The sequence below is a fragment of the Tachyglossus aculeatus genome, chromosome X4 (genome assembly GCF_015852505.1).
Source record: "Tachyglossus aculeatus isolate mTacAcu1 chromosome X4, mTacAcu1.pri, whole genome shotgun sequence".
NCBI lineage: Eukaryota > Metazoa > Chordata > Mammalia > Monotremata > Tachyglossidae > Tachyglossus > Tachyglossus aculeatus.
Genome location: NC_052098.1, coordinates 11,602,407 through 11,618,764, shown reverse-complemented (window position 1 = coordinate 11,618,764; position 16,358 = coordinate 11,602,407). Strand labels below are relative to the sequence as shown.

Below are 16,358 nucleotides of genomic sequence, written 5' to 3'. Positions count from 1 at the left end.
ATGTGGATGGGAAGCCCAAACTGAAGAGAGGAAAAAAACCATTTCAACTCTTTCAAACTCCTGAATAAGTCCATCTGAATGACTCAAGAACTCAGTTGTTATTCCTGTGTATTTGGAGATTCTAATACCTCTGATGATAATCCCGAGCAATAATTCTTATTCATTTCATAATTCTTTATGGAGTTAACAGCCTTATTGCCCTTGACATTCAGGCCTGTTTTCTTTAGTGACAAAAGTTGGGAGTGGTGCTTTATTAAAACACATTGATTGGCTTTAAAATTTAGTCGAGCTCACAGGTTGGATTTTTGCCACTGTCCCTCATGAGGAAATATTTAAAACATATAGCCACAAGTAAAATTGTACACAACTAAATCTTCATTGGCGTGGTCAGGCTTTTTCCCCTATCAATTTTCTAAAACTTTAATTCCATTTGGTCGTTCTTTTGGCAGTCAGCCTTTTAATAGAGCAGTGTAAATAGGTGGACACTCAAGTGACACAAGTTTTCCATCCACTGGAACCAAAGGGCATCCCCAAGCCTTTCTGAGTGGTTTCCAACAACAGGAGAAAAACACAATGGAAAGAGAAAAAAACTAATCGAGCCTTTTTTCATGCTAATTTGAACATCAAATTAAATTTTCCCAGAAAGGCGCCATAGGTAGTCAGCATGTGTCCAAATCAGAGCACAGAATTTATGGTTGTCTGGGCAACTGGTACCCCCACCTCGTGAACTGGCTGTGAGTCTGCTGGCCAAGAGCTTTCAGGCCAGGTTGGGGCTGGAATCTTCTAGGACAAGAGCTAATTAGTAAAGAGAGAAATGAAGTAAAGTGATGGGGAGAAATGGCCCCTGATCTGAATGATGAATTGTGGGGAATTGGCTCATTTCAAAACCATCCCAATGCTTGGAAGAGAACTGCAAAACGATGGACAGGTAAGATTTCTAGACCCCCTTCACCACAGTTGTCATGTGGTCTCAAAGGCAGTTGATCAATCCATCAGTCAGTGGGATTTATTGAGCACTTACTATGTGCAGAGAACTGTACTAAGCGCTTGGGAGAGTACAATACAACAGAATTGGCAGACACGTTCCTTGCCTGTAACGAGCTTACCTCTAGAGTCTAAAGCGGGTCCCAGAGCTGGTGCCTACACGCTATCCAGATAGTTCAGGCTCCCAAACTGCACTTTAGGCCAAAGCTATGTTGAGTCAAACGGAAATATTGGGAAAATTCAGTCTGGCGTGTATTTTCACCCCTCACCTATCCAGATACCTTGCGGGTGTCTGCTTGAGATTTAAGGTTCAGCTTGATTGCATCTTCGTCTTTCCTGTTGCTGTAAGCTTTGTAGCCAATTTAATGGATCGCCTTACTGCTGTTGCCTCTAATGTATTATTACAGTATAGCCTGTGTACTATAGCTGTGGCTCCGGGTGTGACTGTTTTTGGACTCTGAGGTGTGAGGAGCCTGAAACCCTGCTCTCTAGCCACTGTACTCTATTGCTCTTTTGGTTTTGATTTTGTGTGTTTATCTTTGTCCTTCTCTTTCGTGTTGTTTTTGCATTTTGACAAAAGTTTCATCTTTCCTCATCTCTTGCGAGTCCCATCTCCTCCCTTTTATTAGTATTATTGTTGTATTTGTTAAGCACTTACTCTTTATCAAGCACTGTTCTAAGCGCTTGGGGTCGCTTCAAGTTGTTGTCATGGTTGGTGTTGTGAGTGATATTTGTTAAGCGCTTACTCTGTGCCAAGCACTGTACTAAGCACTGGGGTAGGTACAAGTTAATCAGTTTGGACACAGTCCCTGTCCCACATGGAGCTCACACTCTTAATCCCCATTTTTTTTATAGATGAGGAAACTGATGCATAGAAAAGTGAAGCAACTTAACCAAGATCACACAACAGACAAGTGGCAGGGCTGGGATTAGAACCCAGGTCCTTTTGACTTCCAGGCCGGTGCTCTATCCACTTGGCAAAATTGCTTCTCTAATCAGGTCGAACACAATCCCTGGCCCACATGGGACTATCAGTCTAAGCAGGAGGGAGAAACAGGTATCGAATCCATATTTTACAGATGAGGAATCTGAGGCCCAGAGAAGTGAAACGACTTGCCCAAAGTCACTTAGCAGGTGAGTGGTGGAGCTGGGATCAGAACCTAGATGCCCTGATCCTAGGCCCAGACTGTTTCCACTAGGCCAAAGCTGCTTCTCTTTATTTTTTGGATGTGAGCCTCCAGAGGGCCAGGATCTGTAGCTCTTTCTCCCACGTATTCTTCCCCAGTGCTTAGTATAGTGCTTTGCACCCAGGAAGCACTCAATATATACTATTATTACTACTGTAGCCCCAAATACTGTTTTCAGAACGGTTTAAGCTGCCTTTGGCACAAGGGAATATTTACAAATGTAAAAAGAAGTAAATATTGATTGAGGAATAAACCCCAGTACCAACCTTATGTCTTTTTCAAGATCTTTTTCGTCTCTGTGCATTTTAGAGACGATCCTATGGTTATGAGGTAGTTTGCAAAGAAATGGGATTGTGGAAAGGTAGTTCATAAAGGGCTCTGCTGGATGGTCACCTGTTTCCCTTTTGAAATTGGAAAGAGCTCATTTATTTAAGTGTATAGCAAAATTTTAATGGCCAAGTGGTATGTGCTTTTTTTCCCCATTTTGTTTAGAAAAATCTGAGCAAACAGTAATAAATAGTAATATATAACAAAATTGATCATTGGAAGGGAAAAGTAATGCATCCAAGCACCCTGCAAGGTTCACATTCAATATAAAACATAAGCAGAGAAAGAACTTTAAAACTTGGCAGTCCCACCTCTGATGATCTGTGTCAAAGGAAGCTGCAAAGGGAAGCAAACAAACATAAGGATTGTCCCAGGGAAATTAGTTTGAGTCATTCATTTAGCTACCTGTAAAAGTATTTTCATTGAAATGGAATTCAGCCAAGTAATGATTGATTATTCAGGGCTCTTCCAATTTGTAAATTCACCCAGGCCCTTGTTCTTTCTTCTCTGCTGCCTGCCTGCTGACTCTTAACACCTCCACCTGCCAATGGACTGAGAGGACATGAATTGCAAAGCAGTAAATTATGCTACTGTTGAGCAGTTTTGCCAACAAAAAATCTATTTGGTTAGGAAAATTAAAGTTTCTGGTTTACATGAAGTGTAAATGATATGTTTTTCCATAGCTGTGCTTACCCTGGGATACAGCCAGTACGTGCTCTGCCAAAAAATAAATGTATCATGAATGCCTGCACCCCGAAATACACCTGCATTTTTACAGAGCACATCGTGGCTGTATAGTGGGCTACACATGTATCAACCAAATTATTAGAGTTTGTAATGTGGATTTCATTTGCTGCCAATTCATTACTTTAAAACTGTCTCGCAGAATGAGATCTGAGCATTACTAAGTAATTCAGAGAATTATGTTATTCAATTCCTGACATGTCTTGCTCCATCTTAGATTAGATCATTAAAGGTAGATCCGAAAATTGAATGTTAATGAGAAAACTGAAAGTACATTGAGTGTCCACATACTGGGAATGCTGAGTTATGGTCATAAAATGTCCACTTGTGTCCTGGAGGTTATTTTTTCCGTATTTGAATTGATTAAAATTTGATTTTTTTCTCCCCCCAACCCCCAAGAGATTTTATGAAATATTTGGTTGTCAAGACATAACTTTCGTATTTTAGGGATGATTGCAAAAATTCCCACCATTGGGAGTAGAAGCAGCCTGGGCTAGTGGATCTAGTACGTGCCTGGGAGTCAGAAGGACCTGGATTCTAATTCCGACTCCTCCACTTGTCTGCTGTGTGACTTTGGGCAAGTCACTTCACTTCCCGGTGCCTCTGTTCCCTCATCTGTAAAATGGGAATTAAGACTGTGAGCCCCATGTGGGACAGGGACCGTGTTCAAACCAATTATCTTGTAATCTACCCCAGTGCTTAGAACAGTGCCTGGCACATAGAAAGCGCTTAGCAAATACCACAGGTGGTGGTGGTGGTGGTGGTAGTAGTAGTAGTAGTAAAGAAATTGCCTCAAATTTTGTCTGCAACTCATTTTAATTACAAGGTTCTGTTGCTTAGGACTTCAGCTGAAAAAGATCTGGCTTTGCCTGGCTTTGTTAATATTGAGTTAGATTTGTTTTTCAGTCTTAAACTGATTGCAGTAGGCTCCTAAAACTTGCATGACATTCTAAACTGTCATGGATAAAAAGCAGAGGCCAGTTTTACTCTGTATTGCTCTCATCAGCCTAGCAGACATATTTTCCTGTAACCAACAAGGAAAATATCTGTTGCTGCCTTTCACCATTCAACTATTAGCATATTCCCCAAAACAGCTCTTAGCTATAAATGCAAACTTTGATCACTTTGCCCTGGGAAAAAAGAAAGTCAGTTTGTTAATGTGCCATATACACTGTGGGATGCAATGTTAGTTGGGTCCTGGGGGCCCACTGCCTTAATTGAGATTCGTGATGCAAGGGTATTCTCAGTAGGCTAAAAGACGATGAAGTGTATTTCGGATTCAAATTGGATTATTAGGAGAGGAGAAGAGCTGCTTCTCTTCCCTTCTGCAACAGGGAAAGAAATTTTATTTTTGTTATTATTATCACCATCATTGATTATTATTATTAAAGAATTGTGATATTTGTTAAATGCTTTTTAAACACATATCCATACTTTATATTAATATCTGTCTCCCCCTCTAGACTGTAAGCCTGTTGTGGGCAGGGAAAGTGTCTACCAATTCTTTTATATTGTACTCTCCCAAGTGCTTAGTACAGTGCTCTGTACTAAGACAACGAGTTGTCTACACGCGCTGCCTCGAATTCCTCAACACCTACTCTCTCCTCGACCCCCTCCAGTCTGGCTTCCGTCCCCTACATTCCACGGAAACTGCCCTCTCAAAGGTCACCAATGACCTCCTGCTTGCCAAATCCAACGGCTCATACTCTACCCTAATCCTCCTCGACCTCTCAGCTGCCTTCGACACTGTGGACCACCCCCTTCTTCTCAACACGCTATCCGACCTTGGCTTCACAGACCCCGTCCTCTCCTAGTTCTCATCTTATCTCTCCGGTCATTCATTCTCAGTCTCTTTTGCAGGCTCCTCCTCCCCCTCCCATCCCCTTACTGTGGGGGTTCCCCAAGGTTCAGTGCTTGGTCCCCTTCTGTTCTCGATCTACACGCACTCCCTTGGTGACCTCATTCGCTCCCATGGCTTCAACTATCATCTCTACGCTGATGACACCCAAATCTACATCTCTGCCCCTGCTCTCTCCCCCTCTCTCCAGGCTCGCATCTCCTCCTGCCTTCAGGACATCTCCATCTGGATGTCTGCCCGCCACCTAAAACTCAACATGTCCAAGACTGAACTCCTTGTCTTCCCTCCCAAACCCTGCCCTCTCCCTGACTTTCCCATCACTGTGGACAGCACTACCATCCTTCCCATCTCACAAGCCCGTAACCTTGGTATCATCCTCGACTCCGCTCTCTCATTCACCCCTCACATCCAAGCCGTCACCAAAACCTGCCGGTCTCAGCTCCGCAACATTGCCAAGATCCGCCCTTTCCTCTCCATCCAAACCGCTACCCTGCTCGTTCAAGCTCTCATCCTATCCCGTCTGGACTACTGCACCAGCCTTCCTCTAATCTCCCATCCTCGTGTCTCTCCCCACTTCAATCCATACTTCATGCTGCTGCCCAGATTGTCTTTGTCCAGAAACACTCTGGGCATGTTACTCCCCTCCTCAAAAATCTCCGGTGGCTACCAATCAATCTGCGCATCAGGCAGAAACTCCTCACCCTGGGCTTCAAGGCTGTCCATCACCTCGCCCCCTCCTACCTCACCTCCCTTCTCTCCTTCTACAGCCCACCCTGCACCCTCTGCTCCTCTGCCACTAATCTCCTCACTGTGCCTCGTTCTCGCCTGTCCCGCCATCGACCCCCGGCCCACGTCATCCCCTGGGCCTGGAATGCCCTCCCTTTGCTCATCCACCAAGCTAGCTCTCTTCCTCCCTTCAAGGCCCTACTGAGAGCTCACCTCCTCCAGGAGGCCTTCCCAGACTGAGCCCCTTCCTTCCTCTCCCCCTCGTCCCCCTCTCCATCCCCCTCATCTTACCTCCTTCCCTTCCCCACAGCACCTGTATATATGTATATATGTTTGTACATATTTATTACTCTATTTATTTTACTTGTACATATCTAATCTATTTTATTTTGTTAGTATGTTTGGTTTTGTTCTCTGTCTCCGCCTTTTAGACTGTGAGCCCACTGTTGGGTAGGGACTGTCTCTATCTCTATATGTTGCCAACTTGTACTTCCCAAGCGCTTAGTACAGTGCTCTGCACACAGCACTCAATAAATACGATTGATTGATTGATTGCTCTGCACACAGTAAGCACTCAGTAAATACCAATGATTATTGATTGATACGGCATGCCAAGCATGGTACTAAGCCCTGGGGTAGATACAGAACAATGAGGTCAGGCACAGTCCCTGTCCCTCATCAGGCTCACAATCTAAGTAGGAGGGAGAACAGATCCTGAATCCCCGTTTTACAGATTAAGAAACTCAGGCACAGAGAAGTGAAGTTACTTGCCCAAGGTCACACAGCAGGTAGGTGGCAGAGCCAGGGTTAGCACCCAGGCCCTCTGACTTCCAAGCCCATGTTCTTTCCACTGGGCTACATTGTAAAGAATCTTGATTTTGTTACCTAACTTTTGGTAAGCTCCTTGTGAGCAGGAATCCTGTTTATCAACTCGATCAGTCAGTGGTGTTTATTAGCGTTTACTATGTGTAGAGCACTGTATTAAGTGCTTGGGAGAGTACACTACGACTGAGTTCATTATGGATGGGGACCATGTCTGCCAATTCTATAGTACTGTACACTCCCTAGTGCTTAATACAGTGCTCTGCACATAATAAGCTCTCAGTAAATGCCATTGCTGGATTGATTTCATTTCTAACTTGGGGTCATTGGAAAAAAGGTGAAGTTAGTCTCTTCTCCCTATCCAATAGATTTCCGAGAGAAAAAGTAGGTACTGTGAAATTCAGAGTACAGAATGCCAGAAAGCTGTGCATAGACTGACTTTGCTCCTGCCTGTAAGAAGGCCAACAAACAATATTGGGAAGAATGGATATGTTCTTTGAACCTTAAGGTACTCATGACCTGCCCTCCTTGAGATGCACAAAGAGTGACAGGACTAGGAATCAGATACTTTATCAGCTGTTTATTGACTTAAACTTCAGGTGGTCTCGGGCAGTAGAAAGCGTATTATATTCATTTGTTCATTGTCATATTTATTGAGCACTTACTGTGTGCAGAGCACTGTACTAAGAGCTTGGGAAATACAGAGAAGCAGCATGGCTCAGTGGAAAAAGCCCAGGCTTTGGAGTCAGAGGTCATGGGTTTGAATTCCAGCTCCGCCACATGTCTGCTGTGTGACCTTGTGCAAGTCACTTAACTTCTCTGAGCCTCAGTTACCTCATCTTTAAATTGGGTATTAAGAGCCCCACGTGGGACAACTTGATCACTTTGTATCCCCTCCAGCACTTAGAACAGTACTTTGCACATAGTAAGTGCTTAACAAATGCCATTATTATTATTATCATTACAGTTCAGCAACAGAGACAATCCCTGCCCACAACAGGCTCATGGTCTAGAAGGGGGAGACAGACATCAAAACAAGTAAACAGGCATCAGCAGCATCATTATAAATAAACAGAATTATAGATATATGCACATCATTAATACAAATGAATCAAATTATAATAAATATGTACATAATTATAAATATGTACATAATTATAAATTATAATCTAGAAATTATAATTATAAAGATCCCTTTTTTCCCTTGACCTCCTAAACTGTTTACCTGAAATTATGGGAATTAGTAAAACTTGAATTGGTAAGGATTTCTAATATGCAATACTCTATCCATTTTACTTCTTGTAAAAGAGGATCAGTGAGGAACGGGAAGAATATTAAGTCTTACTAGACTGTGAGCCCCATGTGGGACAGGGACTGTGTCGCCCAGACTAACTTGTGTCTACCCCGTGCTTAGAACAGTGCTAGACATATAGTAAGCACTTAACAAATACCACAGTTATTATTAATACATGAGATGGATTGTAATGAATTGTGAGATGATGGTAATAGCAAAGTAAGATTTCAATCACAATACATTTTTCTAGACTTTTTTTAATGGAATTTATTAAGCGCTTACTATGTGCCAGACACTGTACCAAGCACTGAGTAGATACAAGATAATCAGGGCGGACACAGTCCCTGTCCCCAGTGAGCCTTACAGTCTCTGTAGGAGGGAAAAGAGGGTTTGAATCCCCATTTTACAGATGAGGAAACTGAGGCACAGTTTCTAAATGACTTGCCCACGGTCACACAGCAGGCAATGGCAGGGCCAGGATTCGAACCCTGGTCCTTGATTCTGAGCCCGGGCTCTGTCCACTAAGCAACACTGCCTCCCTACTAGACTTGGTTTGCATTCCTGACTCATTCGTAGATTTGTGTCATTGGCATTTCTGTTCAGACATTGCATTCTGGGAATTCTTGATGCACCTCAGTGAGCATGACTCAAGGGGGGACTTTCCTTTGAGGTAGGTCGGACCATCTACAGGTACCTTCATGCTACAGAGAAGCAGTGTGGCCTAGCAGAAAGAGCCCAGGCCTGGGAGTCAGAGGTCCTAAGTTCTCATCCCGGCTCCACCACTCGTCCACTGTATGACCTTGGGTAGTTCGCTTCACTTCTCCATGCCTCAGTTCCCTCACCTGTAAAATGGTGATGAAATCCTACTCCCTCCTACTTAGACTGTGAACCCCAGGTGGGATGGGGAGCGACCCCAGCACTTAAAACTGTGCTTGATACAGAGTAAGTGCTTAATGAATGCAGCAGTAATGATAAGAATAGTGCTTGGTACATAGTTAGCACTTAACAAATACCATAATTATTGTTAAAAGAGAGGAGATGGGACTGGCAAGAGATGAGGAAAGTGAAGCTTTAGTCAAAATGCAGAAATGAAGTAAAAGAGAAAGACAAGGATAAACACACAAAATGAAAACCAAATGAGCAGTAGAGTACTGTGAGATTAGGGTTTCGGACACCTCACTAGACAACTTGGCCTGCACCCTTAAGTCCCCTGGGTCACTGCGTGGGTTTGGATAGGCCTGAGAAACCCCATAGGAGCGAAAGACGGCAAAATCAAGGGACTTGCTTTCACCCCAGTGAGTGCAATGGCAGTGTGGTGAGTAATCAGTCAGTCATTCGTACTTACTGAGTACTTCCTGTGTGCAGAGCACAGTACTAAGCATTTGGGAGAGGACAGTCCACTAGAGTTAGCAGACACATTCCCCGCCCACAGCGAGCTTACAGTGTAGTGTGGAAGATAGCAGTCCCTTAGATTTATCTTTGAGGGCTCACCCCCTGCTCTGGGGAACCAGCCCCTCAGCTTTGTAACCTCTGGGGCCACTGACCACCTCTCTCACCGGCTTTGGGGAAGTGGGGAATCCTGGCTTCCCCCCAGAACAGTGGGAGAAGCACCATTAGCTCTGTAGAAAAATCCTTTTTAGTGGACCCATTTAGGCCCATGGTAATAGCCACAACAGCAGTATTGAAGTCCCAGGGTGAAATTTGCTTGCTTGTGTTTGGGAGAGTAATAATAATAATAATAATAATAATGACATTTATTAAGCACTTACTGTGTGCAAAGCACTGTTCTAAGTGCTGTGGAGGTTACAAGGTGATCAGGTTGTCCCATGGGGGGCTCACAGTCTTAATCCACATTTTACAGATGAGGTAACTGAGGCACAGAGAAGTTAAGTGACTTGTCCAAAGTCACATAGCTGACAATTGGTGGAGCCGGGATTTGAACCCATGACCTCTGACTCCAAAGCCCATGCTCTTTCCACTGAGTCACACTGCTTCTCTATAACAGGGTTGGTAGACACGTTCCCTAGCTCTACCTGGACTTTTTCATCTGGTTTCCTCCTCATTGACTTCCCCCAACAGAAAGCCCTTTCTATGGAGAAAGGCTGCAATAGAGGGGAAGTATCAGAGGATTTCCCCACGTGGAAGGAAGTCCTCACAGCCAAGAATTCCAGGCTGCTGGGATGAGCGTGGGTTCTCCCCCTCGCACGCTGTAAGCTTGTTGTGAGCAGGGAAGGTGTCTGCCAACTCTGTTGTATGGTCCTCTCCCAAGTGCTTAGTACAGGAATCTGCACACAGTAAGCACTTAGTAAATACCATGGATTAATTGATTACCCCCACCTCGCTGGCAGGGAACTATGGAAGTCCCCTTCGTAACAGCAGTTTACACTCCTTGGGCTTCATCAACCACCACAGAAAGAGCAGATATGGAGTTGAATAATTCAAAGGAAGTGTATTTGATCTGGTTCATTTTCCTGAGATCCGTGCTTAAGTTAACTTGAGGGGTGACCTGGAGAAACCATTTTAGGTAACTTAATACATTGCTTGTCTTGTCTTATGCTGTTGAGTCATCTCCAACCGATAGCGACTCCATGGCCACTTCTCTCCCAGAACGCGCCACCTCCATCTTGGAATCACTCTGGTAGTTATCCATAGAGTTTTCTTGGTTAAAAATACAGAAATGGTCTACCATTGCCTTCTTCCGCACAGTCAACCTGAGTTGACTCTCGACTCTCGCCTTCGACTCTCTCCCATGCCACTGCTGCCCAGCACAGGTGAGTTTTGACTTGTAGCAGATTGCCTTCCACTCTCTAGCCACTGCCCAAGCTAGGAGTGGAATGGGTATACCTCTGCTTGACTCTTCCTCCTGCAGCCGAGACTGGTAGAGTACTGGAAACTCTCCAGGTGTGATGCTGAGAGGGGGCTACATTGCTATTTGATTATTTTTTTGAAAAAACAACCACTTTCAACTAATGTTTATCAAGGACTGTGGGTGATTTGATGATAAACAATCCCTGAATCATTTTAATTCAGTGATGTGTTACTATTTCAACTCATTGATTACAAGCAAACAAGTGAATAGATGATTTAGTCGGTATGCATTTAGACTTTACAAATGTCAGTAGCATCTGGTGGCAGGGTTGTGGGGGGCGGGGGGCGGGCTTTAAGCATGTATAGTTTCCAGCATGTGTAGTTGTTTGTCTAAAGCTTGAGATTATTCATTACTCATTGATCTTTGTTCTTATTTTTGTATTTTTTATCGTACAAACAATAGGTCTGTGTTGGAAGGGCATCACTGTCATCATTGATAGTAGCCGAGATGTGCATAGCACCAGAAAAAACATGCTGCCCTGTGATCCTTAGACAAAACTTGAAATCATTGAAATCGTTGGCTACAGAGTATGGGCCAATGCTGGTCATTTAACTCTTTTTGGACACATTTTCCTCAGAAAGCGAAAATACAATACAGCTATTGCGTTGTCAGATCAACCAAAATCATTTTAAGAAATGATTTGAAAAGGAGTTGTTCAAAGTTGTATTCAAGTCACCTTTTTAAAAACGTAACCATGTTCAGGCAATCGACACTATTTATTTATTTATCTTGTACATATCTATTCTATTTATTTTATTTTGTTAGTGTGTTTGGTTTTGTTTTCTGTCTCCCCCTTCTAGACTGTGAGCCCGCTGTTGGGTAGGGACTGTCTCTATGTGTTACCGACTTGTACTTCCCAAGTGCTTAGTACAGTGCTCTGCAAACAGTAAGCGCTCAATAAATACGATTGATTGATTGATTGATTGATCAGTAGCCAAGGTGGCATCAATCTGTCAGTGGTATTTCCGGAGCTCTTACTTGGAGCAGAGCAACTGTACCAAGCACTTGGGAGAGAAGCAATGTGGCTTGATGGAAAGAGCACGGACCTGGGAGTCAGAGGACCTAGGCTCTAGTTCAGGCTCTTCCACATGTCTGCTGTGTGACCATGGGCAAGTCACTTAACTTGTGTGCCTCAGTTCCCTCATCTGTAAAATGGGGATTAAATCCTACTCCCTCCTACTTAGACAGTGAGACCCATGTGGCACAGGTACCATGTCCAACCTGATGAGCTCATATCTACCCCAGTGCTTAGAAAAGTGTGGGAAGGGAATATGTGCTCTCCTAAGCGCTTAGGACAGTGCTCTGCACATGGTAAGCGCTCAATAAATATGATTGAATGAACAGTGCTTGGCACAGAGTAAGTGCTTAAATACCAAAGGAAAACAAAACAGACACAGCTTTCAGTTAATTACCTGTCAGGCTGCATGTCTCCTGTAATCAGAATGGGTTTTAACAGTTTAAAGAATAAATCATGAATCAAGAATCTCTTGATTGGAGTTTCCCGCACTGGGAAAAGCATTCTTGAAAACAAACTTTAACTGATATTAAATGTCTCAATTTACAATTACAGTGATTCAACTACTAAGTATTTTTCATCTGAAACTGAAAATTATCTCACAAACCATATTTATTTTCTTTTTAAATGCCAAGTTCGTACGTACAGGACAAATAGTCTGATTGAAGTCTTGCAAATAGCCATGCACCAAAATGCCAATGATGCTTTATGGTGGATTGGTTTAAAAGGAAAAGAGTAGCAGGTACAATTTTGAAATTACCAACTCTGTGAGTGCACTGCAAGCTCCTTTTCAGAGGTGCCTCTAGAAAATATATGCAAGCCTAGCTGGTGTGCTCTGGTGTCTGATTCTTGGATGCCAAATAAATTAGATAAGCTACTAAGCTTATCAAGAAGAGCCATCCTTGTTTTTAAAAACAAGTAATCTACTGAAATGGTTTCAAAGATGTCCCTGTATCATCTGATTTTTTAAAATCATCTTCACGCATATTGCACATCTGTCGTCAAGCCACTCTCCAATATTAAATGCACTGAATCCCCCCAAAACACCCAGAAAGTGATTTGGTCATTATTTTACACTGGAAAAAATTGCAACCCATTTTTGCAATTCTGAATTTTGAATTCTGAGAAGCAGCATGGCTCAGTGGAAAAGAGCATGGGCTTTGGAGCCAGAGGTCATGGGTTTGAATCCCAGCTCCGCCACATGTCTGCTGTGTCACCTTGGGCAAGTCACTTAACTTCTCGGAGCCTCAGTTCCCTCATCTGTAAAATGGGGATTAAGACTGTGAGCCCCACATGGGACAACCTGATCACCTTGTATCCCCACCCCAGCGCTTAGAACAGTGCTTTGCACATAGTAAGCGCTTAACAAATGCCATTAAAAAAAAAAAAAACCCAGCAAAGATTGGCAGAGATTCCCCCCTAGATCAATAGCACAACTGGGAATGAACTGGGAAGCAGTGTGGCCTAGTGAGTAAAGCATGGGCCTGGGAGCCAGAAGACCTGGGTTCTAATCCCAGCTCCACCACTTGCCTGCTGTGTGACCTTGGGCAAGTCACTTCACTTCTCTGGGCCTCAGTTTTCTCAGCTGCAAAATGGGAATTCAATACCTGTTCTCCCTCCTGCTTAGACTGTGAGTCCCATGTGGGGCAGGGACTGTGTCCAACCTGCTTAACTTGTTTGTACCCCAGCTCTTAGATCAGGGGTTGACCCATAGTAACTGCTTAACAGACACCATAAAAAAAAAGTGACGCTCAGGAATTCTGGCTCTAGTGTCTTCAGCTGCACTCCCTTCTTGGGACCTAATTTTCAGAAGCTGAAATTAGATATGAAAATTGGGGCAGTCTTAAGTTTGTGGATGGAGTTTGTTTCTTTATAATCACTATTGATAAAAAAACATCTGTTGACTGAAATCAGTTACAGATAGGGGGAAGCAACACAGTTTAAAGAGATGACAATAAATGCCAGAGTTTGAAATTGATCAGTAGTCGAATGATTCCTGTAGGGATTTTTTTTTCCAAACGTGATTTCAAAATTCATATTTTGTTTTCTTTGTTCCCTCTAGTGTTAAATGTCTGCAGAAGACAGTGAAAGATTCTTATCACATTATCTGTAGACCCTGTGCCCATGAACTGGATCTTTGTGCTAAATGTGGAAAGAAAGAAGAGATTGTCATTTCGTAAGTAGCTGTGTGAAGTTGACGTTCCACTCTTTCAGTAACTGATGAACATGAAAGTCCTTTCACTAAACATTCCGATAACTACCGGTGTCTTCTATTTTGAAGCATTTACCCGATGTGCTACTGCAAACTCGAACACCGGCTTCACCCAAATGAGCTTGTATATTTTCACTGGACCCTCTCACATTCTCCATTGTCACAGCAGTGACGCTTCTCACAGCAAAAATGCCAAAGAGCCATTCCAATGCTGGGACTTTATTTTTCCAAAAAATATTTGCTTGCCCATGGTCTGATTTCGTTTTAAATGCAGTCTGATTTCTTTTGGGAGGTGAGCGCTGATTAATACATATGGAAAGTAATTCTGAACTGATTGCCTGACAGAAAAGCAAATAATACTTAATTGCCTGCAAGAACTTTTAATCATAGTTCTTTGGAAAATAGCATGTTAAAGGCGATTAAACATTGAGGATCATGAAATAGGCCAGAAATGATTTTCTATTCAAATACGTACTGTTAAAAAGTCAGAGTTCAGAGTTAACACTCAGAAAAAAAAGAAACCAAGCAGAGACTGCTAGAATTATGAAGCTGTTAAGTGGTGGGAGTTTGGGGGCTTGTTTTTTAATGATTACTCTTATACCAGTCATTTCTCTGTACTGAACATCAAGTATTAATTTTCTGAGGGTTGGCAAAGGGCCAGCTACAGTGTGACTAACTCTCAATTGTATGTCCTTCAGGGGCTGCTTTCCTTACACTAATTTCATTGAATTCAGGTTGTTGGGAAAGAGCAGCATTTGTTAGAAAAGACTCTTCTGCCCCATCTCCTCTCTCCCTCATGTAGTAAACGATGATTAATTCTTAAAAACCTGACAAATAAGAGGCTTTCTCCCCCCCCCCCCCCCTTTTTTCCCCCCTGACCTTCTCTAGGATCAGTAAAGGATCAGAGAAGACTGAAAATGGGCCAGATTCTAGCTGCAGAAGGAATGGAAGAGTCGAAATGGACGAAGATGAGGATGAATTACATTGTGAGATTGATTTAAATGATTCCCAAGAGACAGGTGAAGTTGAACTGAGATGACCATTTTTAAAAGGAATGTGGAAGAACAAAAGCATGACACACTTTTGACATTAGGGCATCTTGGTCAGGACTCAGGAGTCCAGAAAAACTCCAACAAAGTTGCCTAAATTGCAACTGCCAAAGTAGAAATGTACTTCTGTTGTGTGACTTGCATGGTCAGCGGAAGAGTGATGTCTCTGTTGTGTGATTGCCAATCACGGAATGATTTTCAGAAATAAACATCAGAAAGTGTCGAGACTGATCTTCTAGAAACAGTTCTAAAAGGATAATAATGGAAAGGGGAAGTGCACAGCAAGTGAATTCACTGAATAAGGCCCAGGAAATGATGGCCCAGAGCAGGGTGTGCTGCCCTCAGTGAAATGAGTTAGTGGTCTCAAGTGGAAAGCAGGTAGTTATCCACCATCCAGAAATCACTCTCTTCACACTTGACCTAAAATGACAGTGTTTCTTTAAACCATAGTTAATAGGCCAGAGTTTATCAGAGCGTCAGAGTTGCTTGTATTTATCGTTCATGAGTCACTTAATTTCAGAAAATCGGTTGAGGCACACTTTCAGGCTTTGATTGGAGGAAATTATCCCAATCCTGGTGTACTTTAATGGCCCACTAAAATTCCCACTTCAAAATTAAGCCTCTGGGTGCATTTAATGTAGTCGGTTTTTTTATTTCAAAAATTTTCAGAGGGTGCAGAAAACATAAAATGACTCTTATGAGACTGGTTAGTTTAGGATAAAGTTTCTCTTCCGGGGACTGAAGCTCCAAGGCAGATTGCATTAGCAAAGCAGACACTAAACAAAGAGCGTCACCTAGTGAAATATAGGCATAGTTGCACCTGGTGCTTTATTTCTTCAGTAAGATGAAAAGGGGCTCATCCTAAACATTCATTTACTTCACTTAAATTTCTGTTTGAAACCGCCTTTCTCGGATCAAGTGAACCACACAACTTTTTCCATATTTCAGAGACAAAATGCGTAAATGAAGCAAGACTGCATGGTTAATTGTCACGGATTAGCCGTTTTGTTACTCCTCAATACCATGCAGAACACTAGACCCTCCATTAGGGTGGTCCAACGTCTTGATTTCTCTGGAAGCAGTCAGGGGCTAATCCTCGATTTCTGGACCACCTGGAGGGAAGAAGGGAGAGGAAAGGGAAGAGGAGGGACATCTTCCCCACCCAGGGATCTTCGTGGTGAATCCCAGCTACCCGGAAGCAGCTGTCTTTTACCCAACTCTGGGTCACCTCCACTCCCTCAGCCAGCTCCCTGTGCTACCTGGAAGGCTTT

At 43.1% G+C, this 16,358-nt stretch overlaps 1 protein-coding gene and 1 non-coding gene across 2 annotated transcripts in view; one reads left to right on the top strand and one right to left on the bottom strand.

Moving 5' to 3' along the window:
* CX4H9orf85 (chromosome X4 C9orf85 homolog) overlaps positions 1-15,318 on the top strand; it is an 80,359-nt gene extending 65,041 nt beyond the window's left edge. Inside the window, exons 3-4 of the mRNA XM_038769773.1 lie at positions 13,889-14,002; positions 14,927-15,318. Of these exons, the coding sequence (XP_038625701.1) occupies positions 13,889-14,002; positions 14,927-15,077 (265 nt within the window). The 3' untranslated portion in view covers positions 15,078-15,318. The remainder of the gene's footprint in view (positions 1-13,888; positions 14,003-14,926) is intronic.
* On the bottom strand, positions 10,724-10,861 carry LOC119948228. Its single transcript, XR_005456639.1, has one exon. It is a non-coding gene; the product is annotated as a small nucleolar RNA SNORA7 (small nucleolar RNA).
* Positions 15,319-16,358: the final 1,040 nt, after the last annotated feature.